This window comes from Typopeltis vanoorti, chromosome 5, assembly GCF_054136105.1.
Source record: "Typopeltis vanoorti isolate ZY-2024b chromosome 5, IOZ_Tvanoo_1.0, whole genome shotgun sequence".
Taxonomy (NCBI): Eukaryota; Metazoa; Arthropoda; class Arachnida; order Uropygi; family Thelyphonidae; genus Typopeltis; species Typopeltis vanoorti.
Window position 1 is genome coordinate 171,948,841 of NC_143553.1, and position 16,827 is coordinate 171,965,667.

At 35.2% G+C, this 16,827-nt stretch overlaps 1 protein-coding gene across 1 annotated transcript; it reads left to right on the plus strand.

The window, feature by feature from the left end:
• The first annotated feature begins 389 nt into the window (after positions 1-389).
• Positions 390-2,671, plus strand: LOC150107060 (S-adenosyl-L-methionine-dependent tRNA 4-demethylwyosine synthase TYW1-like). Its single transcript, XM_090392929.1, has one exon. It carries the CDS (start codon positions 485-487, stop codon positions 2,537-2,539), a length of 2,055 nt encoding a protein of 684 aa, XP_090249055.1. The 5' UTR covers positions 390-484; the 3' UTR covers positions 2,540-2,671.
• Positions 2,672-16,827: the final 14,156 nt, after the last annotated feature.

Sequence of the window (16,827 nt, forward strand, 5' to 3'; positions counted from 1 at the left end):
TTGTTAGGAGTACCCCTTTTTATAATGTCATTGGCTTTTTATATGGCATTACTGATGTTTTAAAGACAGATACCTGAAAATGTTTTCCAGAAATTATACCTATAAGGTCTTTTTTTAATTTGTAATTGTAACTCAGATTAAAAAAAAAAAAGAAATTAAATAAATGTTAGGAATAAAAAATTTAGTAAATTATATTAATCAAAGAAGAATGCTAAAAACTAAATAGAAAAAATTTGTCAGTTGTTTTGTTTCACCAAACTAAATCTGTCTATTGTTAACCAAAGGTCACTTAATCTGGAATATTTTCTCCTGTATCCATAGGTTAATTGTGTTTTTATAATTGAAGAGGGCGCTTCTAACAGTTGGGATTCATACTTGATTAGATTGTACGCATGTTGGTTTGTTGTATCGTGTTTATAAACTGTATGTAATGTATATCAGTTTTGATTGTATGTATGTTTGAAAAACCTCATTCCTTGTGAGTATGATTTTACAACTGGTGCTGTGCGCTTTTGGGTGCTGGCTTTGTGATGCATCTGAATATGAAAATCGCCGTACGAATTCGTCTCTTACGTATAGCTTAGTAGCGGTGTTTTTAGGGGTATGTTGTTGCAGTTATTTACTATTTTTCCTGTTTAAGAAGCGTGATAAAAGTGCAAAAATTAGTTACGTTATTCAAATACCTGAAAATAATGATTGTGTAAATTTTGAAAAATATGTGAAAATATTTTATGCCACACAGACTGGTAAATCAAAGCAGTTTGCCGAAAAGTTGTCTGAATCTATACAGCATACCCAGTGGCAAACAGACATAGTGGATTTGCAGAATTATGATCCCGAAGACAACATTCTCCAAGAAGCATTAAAAAAATCCGTGTGTTTCTTTATTGTTTCTACGTATGTAGATGGACAACCTCCGTTGAATAGTACATGGTTTTTTAAGTGGCTCCGAGAAACTGCTCAGGATTTTAGAGTGCAAAAGGCAGCTCTTAAAGGAATGAGATATGCAGTTTTTGGACTAGGGAATTCTTTATATGAAAATAACTTTAACAAAGTTAGTAAATGCCTTGATGAAGATCTGTACTCGCTGCAGGCGGAAAGGTTAATAACTGTATATCTTGGAGATGAAAATGCTAACGGCAGATATGAAAGTATTGAGCATAAATTTGAAGCATGGCAGAAGGTTGTACTTGAAATTTTAAAACACCTAGAAATGGTGCGAACCACTAACATAAGTGACGATTTACATAAAAAGATCTCAGAAGCAGAAAAGGCAAATGATTCTGAGACAGATGATGATTTAGAACTTTTGGATATGGAAGATCTTGGAAATATTGTAAATCATACAAAACAGAGAGACAAATTCCATGCTAAGGTGAAGAATGGCATAAAGGAATCCAAAGAGATGATTACACCATTGCTTCGTCAGGCTTTAACAAAACAAGGTTACAAATTAGTTGGAACCCATTCTGGAGTAAAACTTTGTCGATGGACAAAGTCAATGTTACGAGGCCGTGGTGGATGTTATAAACATACTTTCTATGGTATTGAAAGTCATCGATGCATGGAAACTACTCCAAGTCTTGCATGTGCCAACAAATGCGTGTTTTGTTGGAGACATCACTCAAATCCTGTGGGAACTGAATGGAAGTGGAAAATGGATGATCCGGAGCAAATTCTGCATGATGTATTACAAAATCATTATAAGATGATTAAGGAATTTAGAGGAGTTCCAGGTGTTCAGCCAGAACGCTTTGCTGAAGGAATGGAAGTAAAACATTGTGCCTTATCACTTGTGGGCGAACCTATAATGTATCCAGAAATAAACAGACTTATAAATCTTCTTCATGAGAGAAAAATATCAACCTTTCTTGTAACCAATGCCCAGTTTCCAGATGCCATCAGTAAATTGGAACCTGTGACTCAGTTATATGTATCAGTCGATGCAAGCAGTAAGGAAAGTTTAAAAAAAATTGATCGACCACTGTTTCGTGATTTTTGGATCCGTTTCATTGACAGTTTGAAAGCTTTATCATCCAAAGGCCAGCGAACTGTATATAGGCTTACTTTGGTGAAAGAGTGGAATACCGAAGAAATTCAAGGATATGTGAACCTTATTCACATAGGCAAACCAGATTTTGTGGAACTGAAAGGGGTCACTTACTGTGGCACTTCAAAAGCCAGTACTCTCACGATGGAAAATGTGCCTTGGCATGAAGAGGTGGTATCATTTGCCAAAAAAATTGCTGACTGCTTACCAGAGTACGAAGTTGCAGCAGAACATGAACACTCAAATTGCGTTCTTATTGCTCACAAAAAGTTTTATGTAAATGGTGCATGGTGGACTTGGATTGATTATGAAAAGTTCCACATGCTTTTGAAATGCTACTATGAAAGTAACAAAACAAAAACTTTTACTTCTCTAGATTATATGGCTACTTCTCCTTCTTGGGCTGTGTATGGAGCAAATGAAAGAGGATTTGACCCTATGGAAACTCGCTTTTATAGAAACAGCAAAAAAGACATCAGTGGTTGTTAAGTGGCTTGTAGCTGTAATTCAGGTGTATTCACAAAAAGCATTTGTATTTAATTTATGATGTAATAAGCTGATGATGGCATAATGTAGTGAACTAAGTTCATTATAATTGTAATAAATTATTACAGAAATTGATCTGGCATTTGTAATTGAAAAATTAGATGAACCAATCTGAATGATAATTTAGGTATTTTACTTTTTGTTTGGTAAGTTTTTTTTTTTTTTTTTTTTCAAAAGTGCTTCTTAATATGAGTTAATAATTTTTACACCTATTTTCTGAAATGATGCGTCTTAGTTACGTGTGTAACACATTGTCTTCAGCCATTCAGTATGATGACCAATATGAGTGTTTCAAATCATACATCATTGCTGCCTCAATGGGACAGAAACAAAAATCCTAAAATCTACATGTTAAAACCTAACAAAAATTGAAATTTTGATTATTATTATTATTTTTATTATTATTATTTTTTTAAATTTGCTGCACAATGACCTGACCACTTCAAAAGAGAGAGTGCATGAACATACATACTCATATGCAGAGTTCTTTAAATGAGAATTCTGTATAATGCAGTACATTTGAATGCCAGTGGCATTTATTCACTGTTTCTTTCACAGCTGTTTAGCACTATGTAAATTTCATGAAGCTAATCACATTTCCTATCGTTGGTCACCTAAACTATTTCTCGTGTGTGTGTGTGTATAAACAAGTAAAAAAAAAAAAAAAAAAAAAATTGGTTGGTTTATTGGGGACAAGGACAGCAAAGGTTACAGTAGCACATAAGGTATTAATAAATAATCCTAGAAATAAATTTGTAATTATGTATGTAAAAAAATTAAGCAGTGCAGTATCTGCATGTAACTAAAATTTATAATTAAATGTATTGTATAAATTAATTCTTTGTAAAAAGTTAAAAAGATCATACAATTTGTCTGAGTGATAACATCTGCCAGAGCATATATGTCTCAGCTAGATCGGTAAAAGTTTCATTCCTCTCTCACATGGTGCTGGCACTCCACCAGAATATGACAAATGGTAAGACATGTTATGTTTTTCACCGAGGTGGGTTGTTATCCCTCAGTAAATAAGAGTCTGTGAGATGACTGTGACCTATGCAGAGCCTAGCAACAAATTTTTCTCCTCTGTTTCTACATTAGTTAGATTGCCAACACTTAATATTAGGCTTAATATAGTTTGCCCACCGATTAGAGATCCTTTGACACTTATGCACATCTCAGAAAAAGGAGAATCCATTCCGATAATAGGGTAATCAGTCCATCTTGTGGGATGAGTTGTTTATTATTACCAGTCGAAAAATTAACTTCTCTTTATGATTATTGTAGTTAACTATGTTGCTTGTATAACAGTTGGAAAATTTTACCTAATAAAGCACGTGATTTCGCATGTTGGCGACCAGTTCGGACGTCCTTCATTTCTTTCTCCCCTTCAGCATGAATCGACTATTCTTGGAAAGATGCGAAGCAGGGACCTACAAACGGTGGGCGAACTATATCATGTCATTTGTTTGTCAGTGCTTCTTGAGTGATGACTGCCATTGGACAATCAGCTTTAATATTATAAACAGTGTGTAGTATTTGTATGGTACTGTCAAACAGTATGTGAAGAAAGTATGAGCTGATCTGGCAGCTGTATATGTAGTCTTTATTTCCCTTAATTCTAGTGTGGTTGGGAATCCAGCACAACCGAACATCAAAATAAAGGGTCTTCATTTTGTACAACAGGTGTAACACCTCATACAGCACTGGATGTCGATTATACACAGGAGAGGAGATAGCCTGCAAAGAACTGACTGAGTCTGTATAAATGACACACACTTTTGGTAGTGGTTTTCTTTTATATGAACAAGTGCAAGCTGAATGGCATTTAGCTCTGCTGTATAATTCCTGCAGTCAGGTGGGATCTAGTTGGAGATGGTAATGTCAGGAATCGCAGCTGCACAGCCAACATGAATATCAGTTCTTGAGCCATCAGTATAGATGGACAAGAAATCTGAGTGGGCTGCTCTGTATGTATTAAAACATTGCAGGTAGATAAATGGACTATGAGACTTCTATAGTTGGCAAAATGAGAGGTTGCAGGATGGAGTGCGAGTCTGCCGTGGAGTTATGTTTGGTGCAGATATGTTGTCAATATTCATGCACACACACCTTGCATAGTCTCTTTAACATGTATACCAAAAGGATGTATAGCAGTCTGACTGTGTGATATTGAGCTTTCCAACACAGAGAAAAGAGACTAGTTCACATAGTGTGATGTGGAAAGGACTATTTTTAGGACATAATTAAGACACAACTGTTTCTGTTTAAGTGATAGAACTGATTCATTTGCTTCAGCATAAAGACTTTGAGTTGGCTATGTGCAAAAGGCTCCAGTAGTTATCCTCATATCTGGATGATGGATGGGATCCAGCCATCACAGGTTATTCTGCCTTGCAGAACCATAGACTTCAGATCCATAATCCAGCTTTGAACATATAAATGCATGATAAAGACAAAGCAATGAAGATTGATCTGCATCTCATTCCATACAGGAAAGAGTGCCAAGGAGATTCAATGCCCTTTCCTGCAGTCTTCTCTTAGTTCACGAATGTGTGCAAGGAATGTAATTTTTCTATCAAAGATGAGGCCCAATTATTTGGCATCTGGTGCTACTGAAATAACAGTTTGTCTCACTCTTAATGAAAAGTGTTTTCAAAATGCTGTAAACTGAACCCATTACTAAGAGCCCATAAAGAGATGTGATCAATTGCTTGCTGAAGTTGCCTTTCAATTATCCTAATGTTATGAGTGATAGTAAATTGTATTGTTGAAGAGATAAGGGCCTCACCACATGTCGTTATGCTTGTAGTCAACCATAAGTTCCGTCATGGTAGCCAACCTCCTAGATAGATGACATATGAATAGGAAATTATAGAAAAAAAGTAAATATATTTCCATTATACTGTCCTTATGGAAAAAGTGTAGTCTGGGTTACTGTAAAAATTACACACACACATTTGTGGCTCCCACTGGCTACCGAGCGCATCCCCTAGGTGGCAGATAGGGGGGAAAACCCTTACTACCATTCATTGGATATCAGGGCAGCTCTAAATATATTAAATAAAGAACTATGGACCAGTGGTTTTGGGACTGGTGGTCACATGTAAAAATATTGCCATTCACCAACCTGCAGTGGGCCAGCATGGTGAATTATAGTCCAATCTTCCAAGATGTGAATCAAACAGAAATAAAATGGCCCTCATTACCCAGAGGCCAGATTGTTACTACTTATGGCAGCGCACAGTTAAAAATGAAGACAGAGGGTGCTAAGAATCCCCAGGTAACCAGATCATGCTGCCATTGTAAACTAGACCTTGGAACTTGAAACTGTAGGATAGTTGGAAGTTTTTCCACTTGGCTATGCAATAAATTAAAGATACCAAAAAATTATGTACTTGGTTTCATCCTTTATCCAAGTGTAAGCAAGCAAGTTTGTGCCTGAACTATTTTCAGGACTGGGGCAACTCATATATAGAAGCTTATAACTTCACATTACTTGTCTTAGTATCCTATAATGCACCCTTTGTATCACTTCTGGGTCTGGCTCCCACTGACAAGACCTCAATAAAAGTCAAAATTGGTCTGGGTAGTGACCCTTCCCATAATGCATAGCATTATACATACCCGTAAGGAATATGTGCTTTGCATTATGGGATACTAAGGAAAGTAATGTGAAGTTATAAGCTTCTGTATATGAGTTTCCCCAGTCCTGAAAATAGTTCAGGTGCGAACTTGTTTGCTTACACTTGGATAAAGGATTAAACCAAGTATATAATTTCTTGGTATCTTTAATTTAAACTGCAGGACTCTGAGCAGTGAAGCACGACTAACTGAAGAGCTAAAGCAACTGAAATGGGACATTCTCGAACTGTGAATTTAGACGTAATGGAGAAGAAATTCTTTAATTAAAAAAATGGAGACATACTGTATTATAGAGGCCAAGATAAGGAAACAATCAGTGGAGAATCATTCATGATTAACAAAAAATTGAAGATAATCCAAGTCTATACAGCAACAATAATTCATACGATGAAGAAAGGACTTCTATCATGATGTGTCCCAACTTTACAATAAGGGAAAACATCATTTCAGAATTGTAATGGGAGACTTTAATGCTAGAATTGGTATACATCAATAGATGAAAACTCAATGGGAAATTTTGGAATTTTTCTCTCATGGATTCTGGATTCTATGAGAGGAAAAATGACCACGACGCCAACCTAAATCACGGTGGATTGGTGATATGAGATTTGCAGGAGTCGCACAGGAGAAAGGGGAGCCATGGACAGACCATTTTGGAGTAATCTTGGAAAGGCCTTCATCCAGCAGTGGTTGGTCATGGCTGCTGCTGATGATGATATATATATGTTCATTTGAAAATTTACTCAGCTTGATAACATATTTAATAATATTGAATGACTTGAACCGAGGTTAAAATAAAAACTTTATTTGCACTACTAGTTGCGTCTAAGACTAGACTTCTTCAGATGCATAACCAATAAATACCATCAAACTGAATAGGAACCACTATTTTAAAAAACAAAACTAAGAGACATATCAAACAAACTGTAAGATGTAATCTCTACATTTTTTTTTTGATGTCTCTTAGTTTTGTTTTTTTAAAATACTGGTTCCTATTCAGTTTTGATGGTATTTATTGGTTATGCACCTGAAGAAGTCTAGTCTTAGAGGAAACTAGTAGTGCAAATAAAGTTTTTATTTTAACCTCAGTTCAAGTCATTCAATATTATATATATATATATATATATATATATATATATATATATATTTGAAAAAAATAGATTTAATGACTCCAAGACCGAGATAACATATAAAGATTTTAATGATAAATTCTACTAGTTTCAGCATATAGCAGCCTTCTTCAGGTATTTATAAAGGAAAGGAATACCAATAAACATTGAATTATTTAAACAAACTGGAAATTACAGGTACAAATTGCCTCACATAATCGATATATAAAAACGTTGTATTTTTCAAGTTGTTCCAACTGGCGTGCCATTGTTGGTTGCAATTGTGCGTGCAAGTTCACGTGAACGCCAATATTGAATAACTGCAGCATGGCTATCTGGGATGTTATGACTTAAATTATTATTTAAGTGGACCGGGTTCAGTAGGATTTCCCTTGATTCTACGATTTTCCTTTCAAACTCATCTTCACAGCGAAAAATATTTTCTGATCTATTCCAGCATACAGAGTGGCTTTGTTGGTCATCATTAGGATTATTTGAAAAAAGAACATGACTGGATAACGCAGTTGCATGAGATCTTTTGTATGAGATGTCTCTCTTATGCTCTTCTATGCGTTGTTCAATAGATTTGTTAGTTTGACCAAAGTATGGAATATTGCAATCACACCACAATTTATATACTCCAGGGTACTTAAGGTTGTGATGAGTAGGTTTTGGATGGCTGATTAGAGAGCGGATTTTTGGAAGTGTGGTGAAGAAGGTCCTGATATTATATTTTTTAAGGACTTTAGCTATTTTCTTAGAGAGTGTGCTAATGTATGGAATGGAGATGCTACCTTTAAAATTAATAGTCTCTGTTGTGCACTGCTTAGGAGGGTTCAGAAGAAATTTCTTAATTGTTTTTTCAGAGTATCCATTTTGTTTAAAAATAAGAGTGAGGTGATTCATTTCTTTTTGTAGTTCATCTTGTTCATTTAAGAGAGAACGTGCTCTGTGTCCTAAGGTAGATATAATTCCAAGTTTTTGTGGTGGAAAATGATGAGAAAGATTATGCAGATATCTATTGGTATGCGTAGGTTTTCTGTACATAGAGATTTTTAATCTTTCAGAGCATCGTGTAAGCATAACATCCAAAAAAGGTAAGGAGTTATTATTTTCTATATCAGCAGTAAATTTTATATTAGGATGTTGGATGTTTAGATGACAAAGAAAATCTGTGAGAGCTGTGTGCCCGTGATTCCAAATAATGAATATATCATCAACATATCTTTTCCAAACTTTTGGTTTAAATGAGAAGGAAGATATGGCTTTCTTTTCAAAGTCTTCAAGGAAGATGTTAGCTAGCACTGGGGACAAAGGGTTGCCCATTGCCAGGCCTTGTTTTTGTTGGTAAATGGAGTCCTTATATCTGAAGTAACCAGAATGAATGCAATGCTTTAATAAAGTGAACATTTTTTTGGATAATTTGTCCTGTAGTAATGTAAGTATCTCGTCCGTAGGAACGTTAGTAAATAAAGATATAATGTCAAAACTAGTTAGAATATCATTATCATCGATGGGAATATCTTTAATATGAGAAACAAAATCTGTGGTGTTTTTGATGAAAGATGAAGATTTATTGGAGAAACACCTGAGGTACTTTGCTAAATATTTTGAAAGTTTATATGTAGGTGAATCAATTCCTTCCACAATTGGGCGAAGAGGGATGTTTTCTTTATGAATTTTTGGAACTCCATAGATGCGTGGGATAAGAGGATGTAGAGAGCGTAATGAGAGGCGAATATTATGAGGAAGTTCACTCGCAGTCTTTAACAAGTTGTTTGTACGGTTTTGTAATTCTCTTGTAGGATCTTCCTGAAGAATTGAATATATTGAACTATCTTCAAGTAATTGAAGCATTTTGTTGTGGTAATCTTCAGAGTTGAGGATGACCGTAGAGTTGCCTTTATCTGCAGGTAAAATAATAATGTTACTGTTCTGTTTTAGATTTTTTAGGGCTTTTCTTTCAGCCACTGAAATATTATCTGTTGGAGGTTTGGCATTATTTATAATAAAAATCGATTCAATACGAAGAAGTTTCGCCAAATGATTAGCAATGAGTGAACTTGCTTTCAAATAATCCTAATGATGACCAACAAAGCCACTCTGTATGCTGGAATAGATCAGAAAATATTTTTCGCTGTGAAGATGAGTTTGAAAGGAAAATCGTAGAATCAAGGGAAATCCTACTGAACCCGGTCCACTTAAATAATAATTTAAGTTATAACATCCCAGATAGCCATGCTGCAGTTATTCAATATTGGCGTTCACGTGAACTTGTACGCACAATTGCAACAAACAATGGCACGCCAGTTGGAACAACTTGAAAAATACAACGTTTTTATGTATCGATTATGTGAGGCAATTTGTACCTGTAATTTCCAGTTTGTTTAAATAATTCAATGTTTATTGGTATTCCTTTCCTTTATAAATACCTGAAGAAGGCTGCTATATGCCGAAACTAGTAGTATTTATCATTAAAATCTTTATATGTTATCTCGGTCTTGGAGTCATTAAATCTATTTTTTTCAAATGTATAACAACCGAGTAAAAGCTGATCGCCACATATATATATATACATAATAATAATAATTGTGTGTGTGTATATACACACACACACACACACACACACACTAGGGGGCCTACGGTGCCCAACCCATCGAGCTATGGGCTGGTAAGACAAAAAAAGTGACATGAAAACGTGACATAAAAAAAAATATATATATATATATATATTTTATTTATTTATTTTTTTTTTTAAGCAAGTATTCCCCACCATATAATATTGGCTCAGTGCATAATTGTATTATCAAAAGCCTCATGCAAATTTGAGATATTCAAGTTATGTTTTGAATACATCCAGCTTTTTGCTTTGCATGCAATGTGTAAAATAAAAGAAAATTATTGGTGTCCCTGTGATACTTGTCAATCACTTATGAGCTTTGGCAAAAGCAGCCTTTGTATTACTTGACATTAAAAAAAAAAAAAGTTCAAAAGGCCTATATATTCTTTGCCTTTTATTTAAGTATTTTTTTTGTTTCTGCTATCTGACCACTGTTTTCAACTGGATTTTCTGTCAGATAGTACTTTGATGCTTTCAAATGGTATATGTCATTTGAAATCTTAAGATCTAAGAATATGTCAAGCATTTTTTTTTTTTAAACTTGTAACAAGTACCATATGTATGTATAACACTTGAGTACTGTAGAAAATGAAAAATTGGGGGGAAAAAAGGTATGTTAGAGTGAATAGTTATAAATACAGTTTTCAGCGAAGCATGATTATTTCATTGGAATCTCCATGGAGTTGAGTCATTGCAGGAAACCTACATTATTTATTGTACCTCTGCATGAACAGATCTGCTGACAAAGTACACAGCAGATTCTAGAAACCTATTCTGCTGTTCAAGTGAAAATTCTAGTTCTTACATCATAGCTAGCCATACTCTTACCTCAATTTCCAGGAGAGTGGTAGGTTACTGGAATGCATTGCCTGAGAGCAGTGGCGCACTCAGGATTTAATCTTGGAGGGGGGGGGCGAGCACTCAAGATTTAATCTTGGGGGGGGGGAGTTCAGTAGATGATTTGAGAATACACACTACGCATTGCATACGAGCTAGACTGAGCATCTGCAGTGATCGCCAATACATGATACCCTTGATCTCCTCTGGCCCAGCTTGTGCAAATGAAGTAGCATCTGAGCACTACTTCGTTCGCCTGGCGTTCACAGCGGCCAGGATTCCCGAGCGCTATAGGGTATTCCCACCTTATGGAATCGCTAATTCATAAGTAGCATAGAAAAAGAAGACGTGGCACAACATAAATTTAAAAAAAAAAATTAATTAGGAAAAGATTTTAGGAAATTTTTCTAGTGTTTTTTTCCTTTTTCTTTTGGAGGGGGCCAGGGCCCCTTGGCCCCCTCCCTGGATCCGCCAATGCCTGAGAGTGTGGTGAGTGCAGGCACAGTGAATGCATTTGAGGTGTTGTAGCTGTGCATATGAGAGTGGGACCTTCTATGATGATTCCCTTGACTCCATGGAGATCTGTTCATAATAATATCATCACTGGCAGAATGATTAAGAAAGAGATGTTTTTTGAGAGGGTCAAGCTTGCTGAAAACCATTTGAGGAGGTCTATTGCAGAGAACATGGAATGAGAATTACTTTGGTACAGTTTAAAACTAAACAGTGAATGGATGTTGACTAACAGCTGAGTATATTTTTAACTGTAAGCAAAAGTGAAAGAAATGGCATTAACCAGTTCAGCTGTGCAATGTCATGAAAAAACACCTATAAAAAAAAGAAATAAGTCAGAAACATTCATGAGAAAGTGACTCTGTGAGAAGGAGGTGGTGGGGGCATCAATTAACTAAATCACCCTCTTCTGGATAGGAGAGTATCAAGAAGTTTTAGGGAGGTTTTTGGTCCATTACCCCAATCTTATCACTTTTTTCATTTTATTCCTTCCACAACTTTTTCTTATTCTGTAGCTCCTTAGTGATGCTCTTTATTCATCCGTCTAACTCCTAATTTTTCCTCATAAATGGGTTTTGTTCTCTTTCTACAAATGTTTTACCATTGATGAGTGATTGTTTGCTGTGTTTACAATGGTGACTATTAAAATTGACATACTAATAGAATTAATTGCTATTAAAATTGCTAAGATCATGCATATCCTTTGAAAAAATAAATTAGTGGTGAGTACCAGTCATTTTTATAACAAATCATTGTGCTGAACAAAATTTTATAAACACTTCACAACTGCAATGTGCACCTGTTCTTTGCAATTCTAACTATGAAATTCCATTGCCCACCTAGCTAAATTACTAGTATGAAAGCAAAAAAAAAAAAAAAAAAAAAAAAAAAGAAATTTTATTTTATTATTATTTTTTTATGTTTCATTCTACTTTGGCATTAATGCTGATGATGTGTACAAAATATCAACATGTAATTGGCTTAATTTTTGGAGTTAGATGTTTGAAGAAAGTGTTTTTCCATTTCGAGTGGGTTGGTAGTGACATTACACAGGAGTAATCTTGGGTAGAAAGGGATGTTGAAATGCATGTACATGAATGCAAGAAGTATCAGGAATAAGGGTGAGGAGTTTTTGGCATTGGTCAGTTCGACTTAGCCAAAATATTATAGGCATCATTGAAACCTGGTTGACTGAAAATAATATAGTTACAGGATTAGAATGTAAAGGATATTGTATTTTCAGGAGGATAGGAGGTGGGGTGTTGCTGGTGATAGCTGAAGCTTATCCTTCATAGTTACACAGTGATTAGCATTCATTATTAAAAAAATTATGGAAATAGCTACCATTTCAGTAAAATTCAGTTTAATAAAAACCAAAATAATCACTTGACATTTTGACCTTTATATCAAGGTCATCATCTGGAGTATACACATGTATACAAAGAAGAAACAAACTACGTTGTAATCTACATGGTATGCAGTAAGTCACAGTAATTTGGTCAACTTAAAACTACTGTCCTGACCTCTGGGATGAAAAAAAAAATCCCTTACTTCATTAAAGTTAGTCATTATCTATTTGATTAAAAATCATTAAGAGATATATCAAAGTATATCTTAATGATTTGTAACCAAATAGATAATAACAGGTCTCTTTCTCGCTAGCTTTCATGTAGTAAGGTTTTTTTTTTTTTTTTTTTTTTTTTGCCAGAAGTCAGGCCAGTAGTTCGGTTGACCAAACTGTCACTTTAGTATACTATGTAGATTGTAACGCAGCTTCTTTCTTTGTAATATATATGTGTATTGCAAATTGATGACCTTGATATGAAGGTCAAAATGCCAAGTGATTATTTTGGTTTATACTAAACTGATACTGCTATAATTATATTTACTATAACACAGTTGTTTCCATAACATAACTTTTTAAAAATGGATGATAGCTAAACAATTACAACCAACAAAATTAAAAGTCAAAGCAGATTTTAGGTCTGGGGGAGATGGTTCATTTGAGGCTGTCTATGAGAGACCAATAGGACCAAATATATTATTGGGTGCTGCTATAGATGTCATTTATTGGCAGATTAGCACAATGAATGCAGGTTGAATAGTTATTATGGGAAACTTAAACTATGGATTATATAAATTGGAGAGAGGATATGGAAGATGGAAATGGAATTTATACGGTTACTAAAAGATAATTACATGAAACAACATGTTATAGAGGGGACAAGGAGTTTGAGAATGTTGGATCTGAGAATAGCATCAGACGATATATTCATAACCAAGGTAGACGGGGGGGGGGGGTATTCTGCCTCCAATTAGGGAACATGAACATGCAGTCTTATTCTAGGTAGTTGCCAAACATGGTATTCTCTGTCAAGGAAGGTTGATTTTAACTATAAAGCTGGTAATTATGACAGACTTAGAAGTCATCTTGGAGCAGTGCCATTGAGAAACTACAAGGAAAGAATGCCAGTAGTGCACAGAAAGTGGCCAGAAATTGTTTGACAGTAGCAATATCAGACCACATACTGGATGACATATTAGCCCAGATACTACGTGAATGTAGAAAAGAATTGGCATTACTTTTGGTGAGGTTTTTTATTGTTGATCTGAGCTCTGACAAGGTTCCAAGGGAGTAGAAAGAGGGTAAGTTAGTTCCATTACATAAAGGTGGCTCCAAGATCAGGATAAACCAAGTGGGAATTTAGTGGATGATTGGAGATATAAAGCAAGAACTGCAAAAAAAAAAAAAAAAAAAACTGGGATGAATATATATATATATACGTGTGTGTGTGTGTGTGTGATCAACATAATCATGAACAGCAACAGGGGTGAATGCCGGTCTTGAAATTCATGCTTGCTCTTGTTATCATTCAGGGAGCGAGAGGTGTGATTGAAGTCTAATTAGCAGAATAATGAATTACTGACCATTTACATACAATAAAACCCCTTTTTTTACACTTTTCAGGGGACTGATGGAAAAAAGTGTAAATAGCAGGAAATGTAAAAAAAAAACATTAAAAAAGGCTAAAATATGACTTACTACTAGTATGTGAGTCTACCTACTCGATTACAAAATTTAATAACTGAAAATAAATGAATTTACAATTACAGTACTTACATTTATCTATTTAATTTATCCATTTATCTATATTTAGAGACAGTTGTAGGTGTCCTCCCGCGATGAGTCTTCGGACTCCTTGGAGGTATCAGGAATAATAATAATAATAATAATTTATCTATTTAAAAAAATCTTTAATTGTTGATTGTTTTTGCCTTTTCGGTTTTTATTTATTTTATTTTTTATATTTTTGACATAGAGCCAGATTGCTTGACTTGAGCTCAATGCTTGATCTGTTTTTTACTATCGTGTTCAAACTGGACACAGAGAGCTCAAGATCTTTTGCTAAATGCACACATGTTCCGGCATGCCAATCTACACATCGCAGAATTGCCATCTTTTCTTCTACCGAAATACATTTTCTGTATTTATGTAGATGTAAATTTATGTACATTTAATCATCCAAATACAGCATTTATTTTACAAATGATTTATTTAAAAAAATCTTTAATTGTTGATTGTTTTTGCTTTTCGTTTTTTATTTATTTATTTCTTTTTTTTACATAGCGCCAGATTGCTTGACTGGAGTTCAATGCTTGATCTGTTTTTTACTATCGTGTTCAAACCGGACACAGAGAGTTCAAGATCTTATGCTAAATACACACATGTTCCGGCATGCCAATCTACGCGTCGCAGAATTGCCATCTTTTCTTCTACCGAAATACATTTTCTGTCTTTTTTCTCCATGGTGGTGGATTACCCAACATGGGTAATCCACCACCGCAACTTGAAAGCAACTTTTACATGCTAAACTACGTAGCAGAAATTCTGCAATATCAATTCGTACTGTGATTGAAAAATCAAGGTATCGTTCAACACTTCATTACTGCTGCAAGCGTGCAGGTCGCCGTGATGGCGGAAGCGAAACTACAGCCGAAAGCAACGCCATCTGGGAACAGAAATGCGCAGATTTCCACAGAAATCGATTCGAAAATTAGTATTGACATCCGAGAAAAAAAAACGCAAATCACGGGAAATAACGTCCACATCAAGTTGTTAATGGCAGGAAAACAATATATCGTAAGAATAGGCCTTAAGACCGGACCAATGGAAAATGACGTAAATGGCAGGAAAACGTAAAAACGGGGTTTTACTGTATTTAGAAATTTATGTACATTTAATCATCCAAGTACAGCATTTATTTTACAAATGATATATCTTTTTCAATTTCGCTACTTGAATACAAATTCTACCCTGCGGTTCTTCTTTATGAACTGGTCAATAACATCGTCATAAAAAGTTGGTTGTAACTTAATTTTCCCAAGCAACACGCGCACTTGTAAAGGCTGGCTGAAGCTCACTGGCTAGAGCTACTTTGACTGCGTATGGCCTTGTGTTTAAGATGACGTGAAGGGGTCGGAAATGGCTATGCATGCGCGCGAAATCACAGTGCTGCAGCGAGGACCTGGAAGCTCCTACAACCGAGCAAGCCAAGATAGCTTTGATTAGACGAGCAAGCATCGGCCTTCGATACACAACGCAAAGCTCAATTATTGCCCTGCAAGCTTAAAACGTCTTCTGTCTACAAAAATAAAAGCCTAAATGGAATGCTTATAAATGCATGCATTTATTAACAAATAAATATTACTTCTTTCTCAATTAATGAGCTTGAGCAGCAAGCATGGAAAATTCGCGCCTGAGCAGTACAAAGTGCAAGCAAGAAGGGTGACTAGTTAAGCAGTTAAACTCGAAAGAGTTTCGTTATGTAACAGGTAAAAGGGAAAATTGCTATGGTAGGATGACTAGTCAATCATAATGGCATGAAGGTTATAGAGGCAAAAGAAATAGTTGAATTGCTGAGTGATCATTTTGCATAGGTGTATCATCCAGGTGGAGATTTTGCAGTGGCTGATGTGACAGGGAGATTCATGTCAAAATTGAGGTAGATGAACAGGAGGTGTTCAACATATTGAAAAATATCAGTAAGAACACAGCACTGGGACTGGATGGCATATCAGCCCATGTACTATATGAATACCAAAGAATTGGCATTACTTTTTTATGAGGTTTTTTAATCAGTCTGAGCTCTGGAAAGGTTCCATGGGAGTAGAAAGAGGGTAAGATAGTTCCATTACATAAAGGTGGCTCCAAGACAAGGAGCAAACTACAGATCATAATATATTTTGGTTAAAGGTAAAATCCAACAGTGCATGGATAGGGATGCAATAATTTATAGTGGTCAGCATGGCTTTGTAAAAGGTAAGTCCTGTCTAGGTAATTTATGCACATTTGATAATAAAGTGACAGTAGAATTGGATAAAGGAAATGGCAACATCCATGATTCTACTGAACTTTACCAAGGCATTTGACAGAATACCAGACAGAAAACTATTACAAAAGTTAAAATCGGGAATTGATATGAAGCTAGTAGCATGGATGGAGTGAGATG

Excerpts from the sequence above, each read along its gene's own strand:
- LOC150107060 (XM_090392929.1), top strand. The coding sequence starts at position 485 with ATGATTTTACAACTGGTGCTGTGCGCTTTTGGGTGCTGGCTTTGTGAT.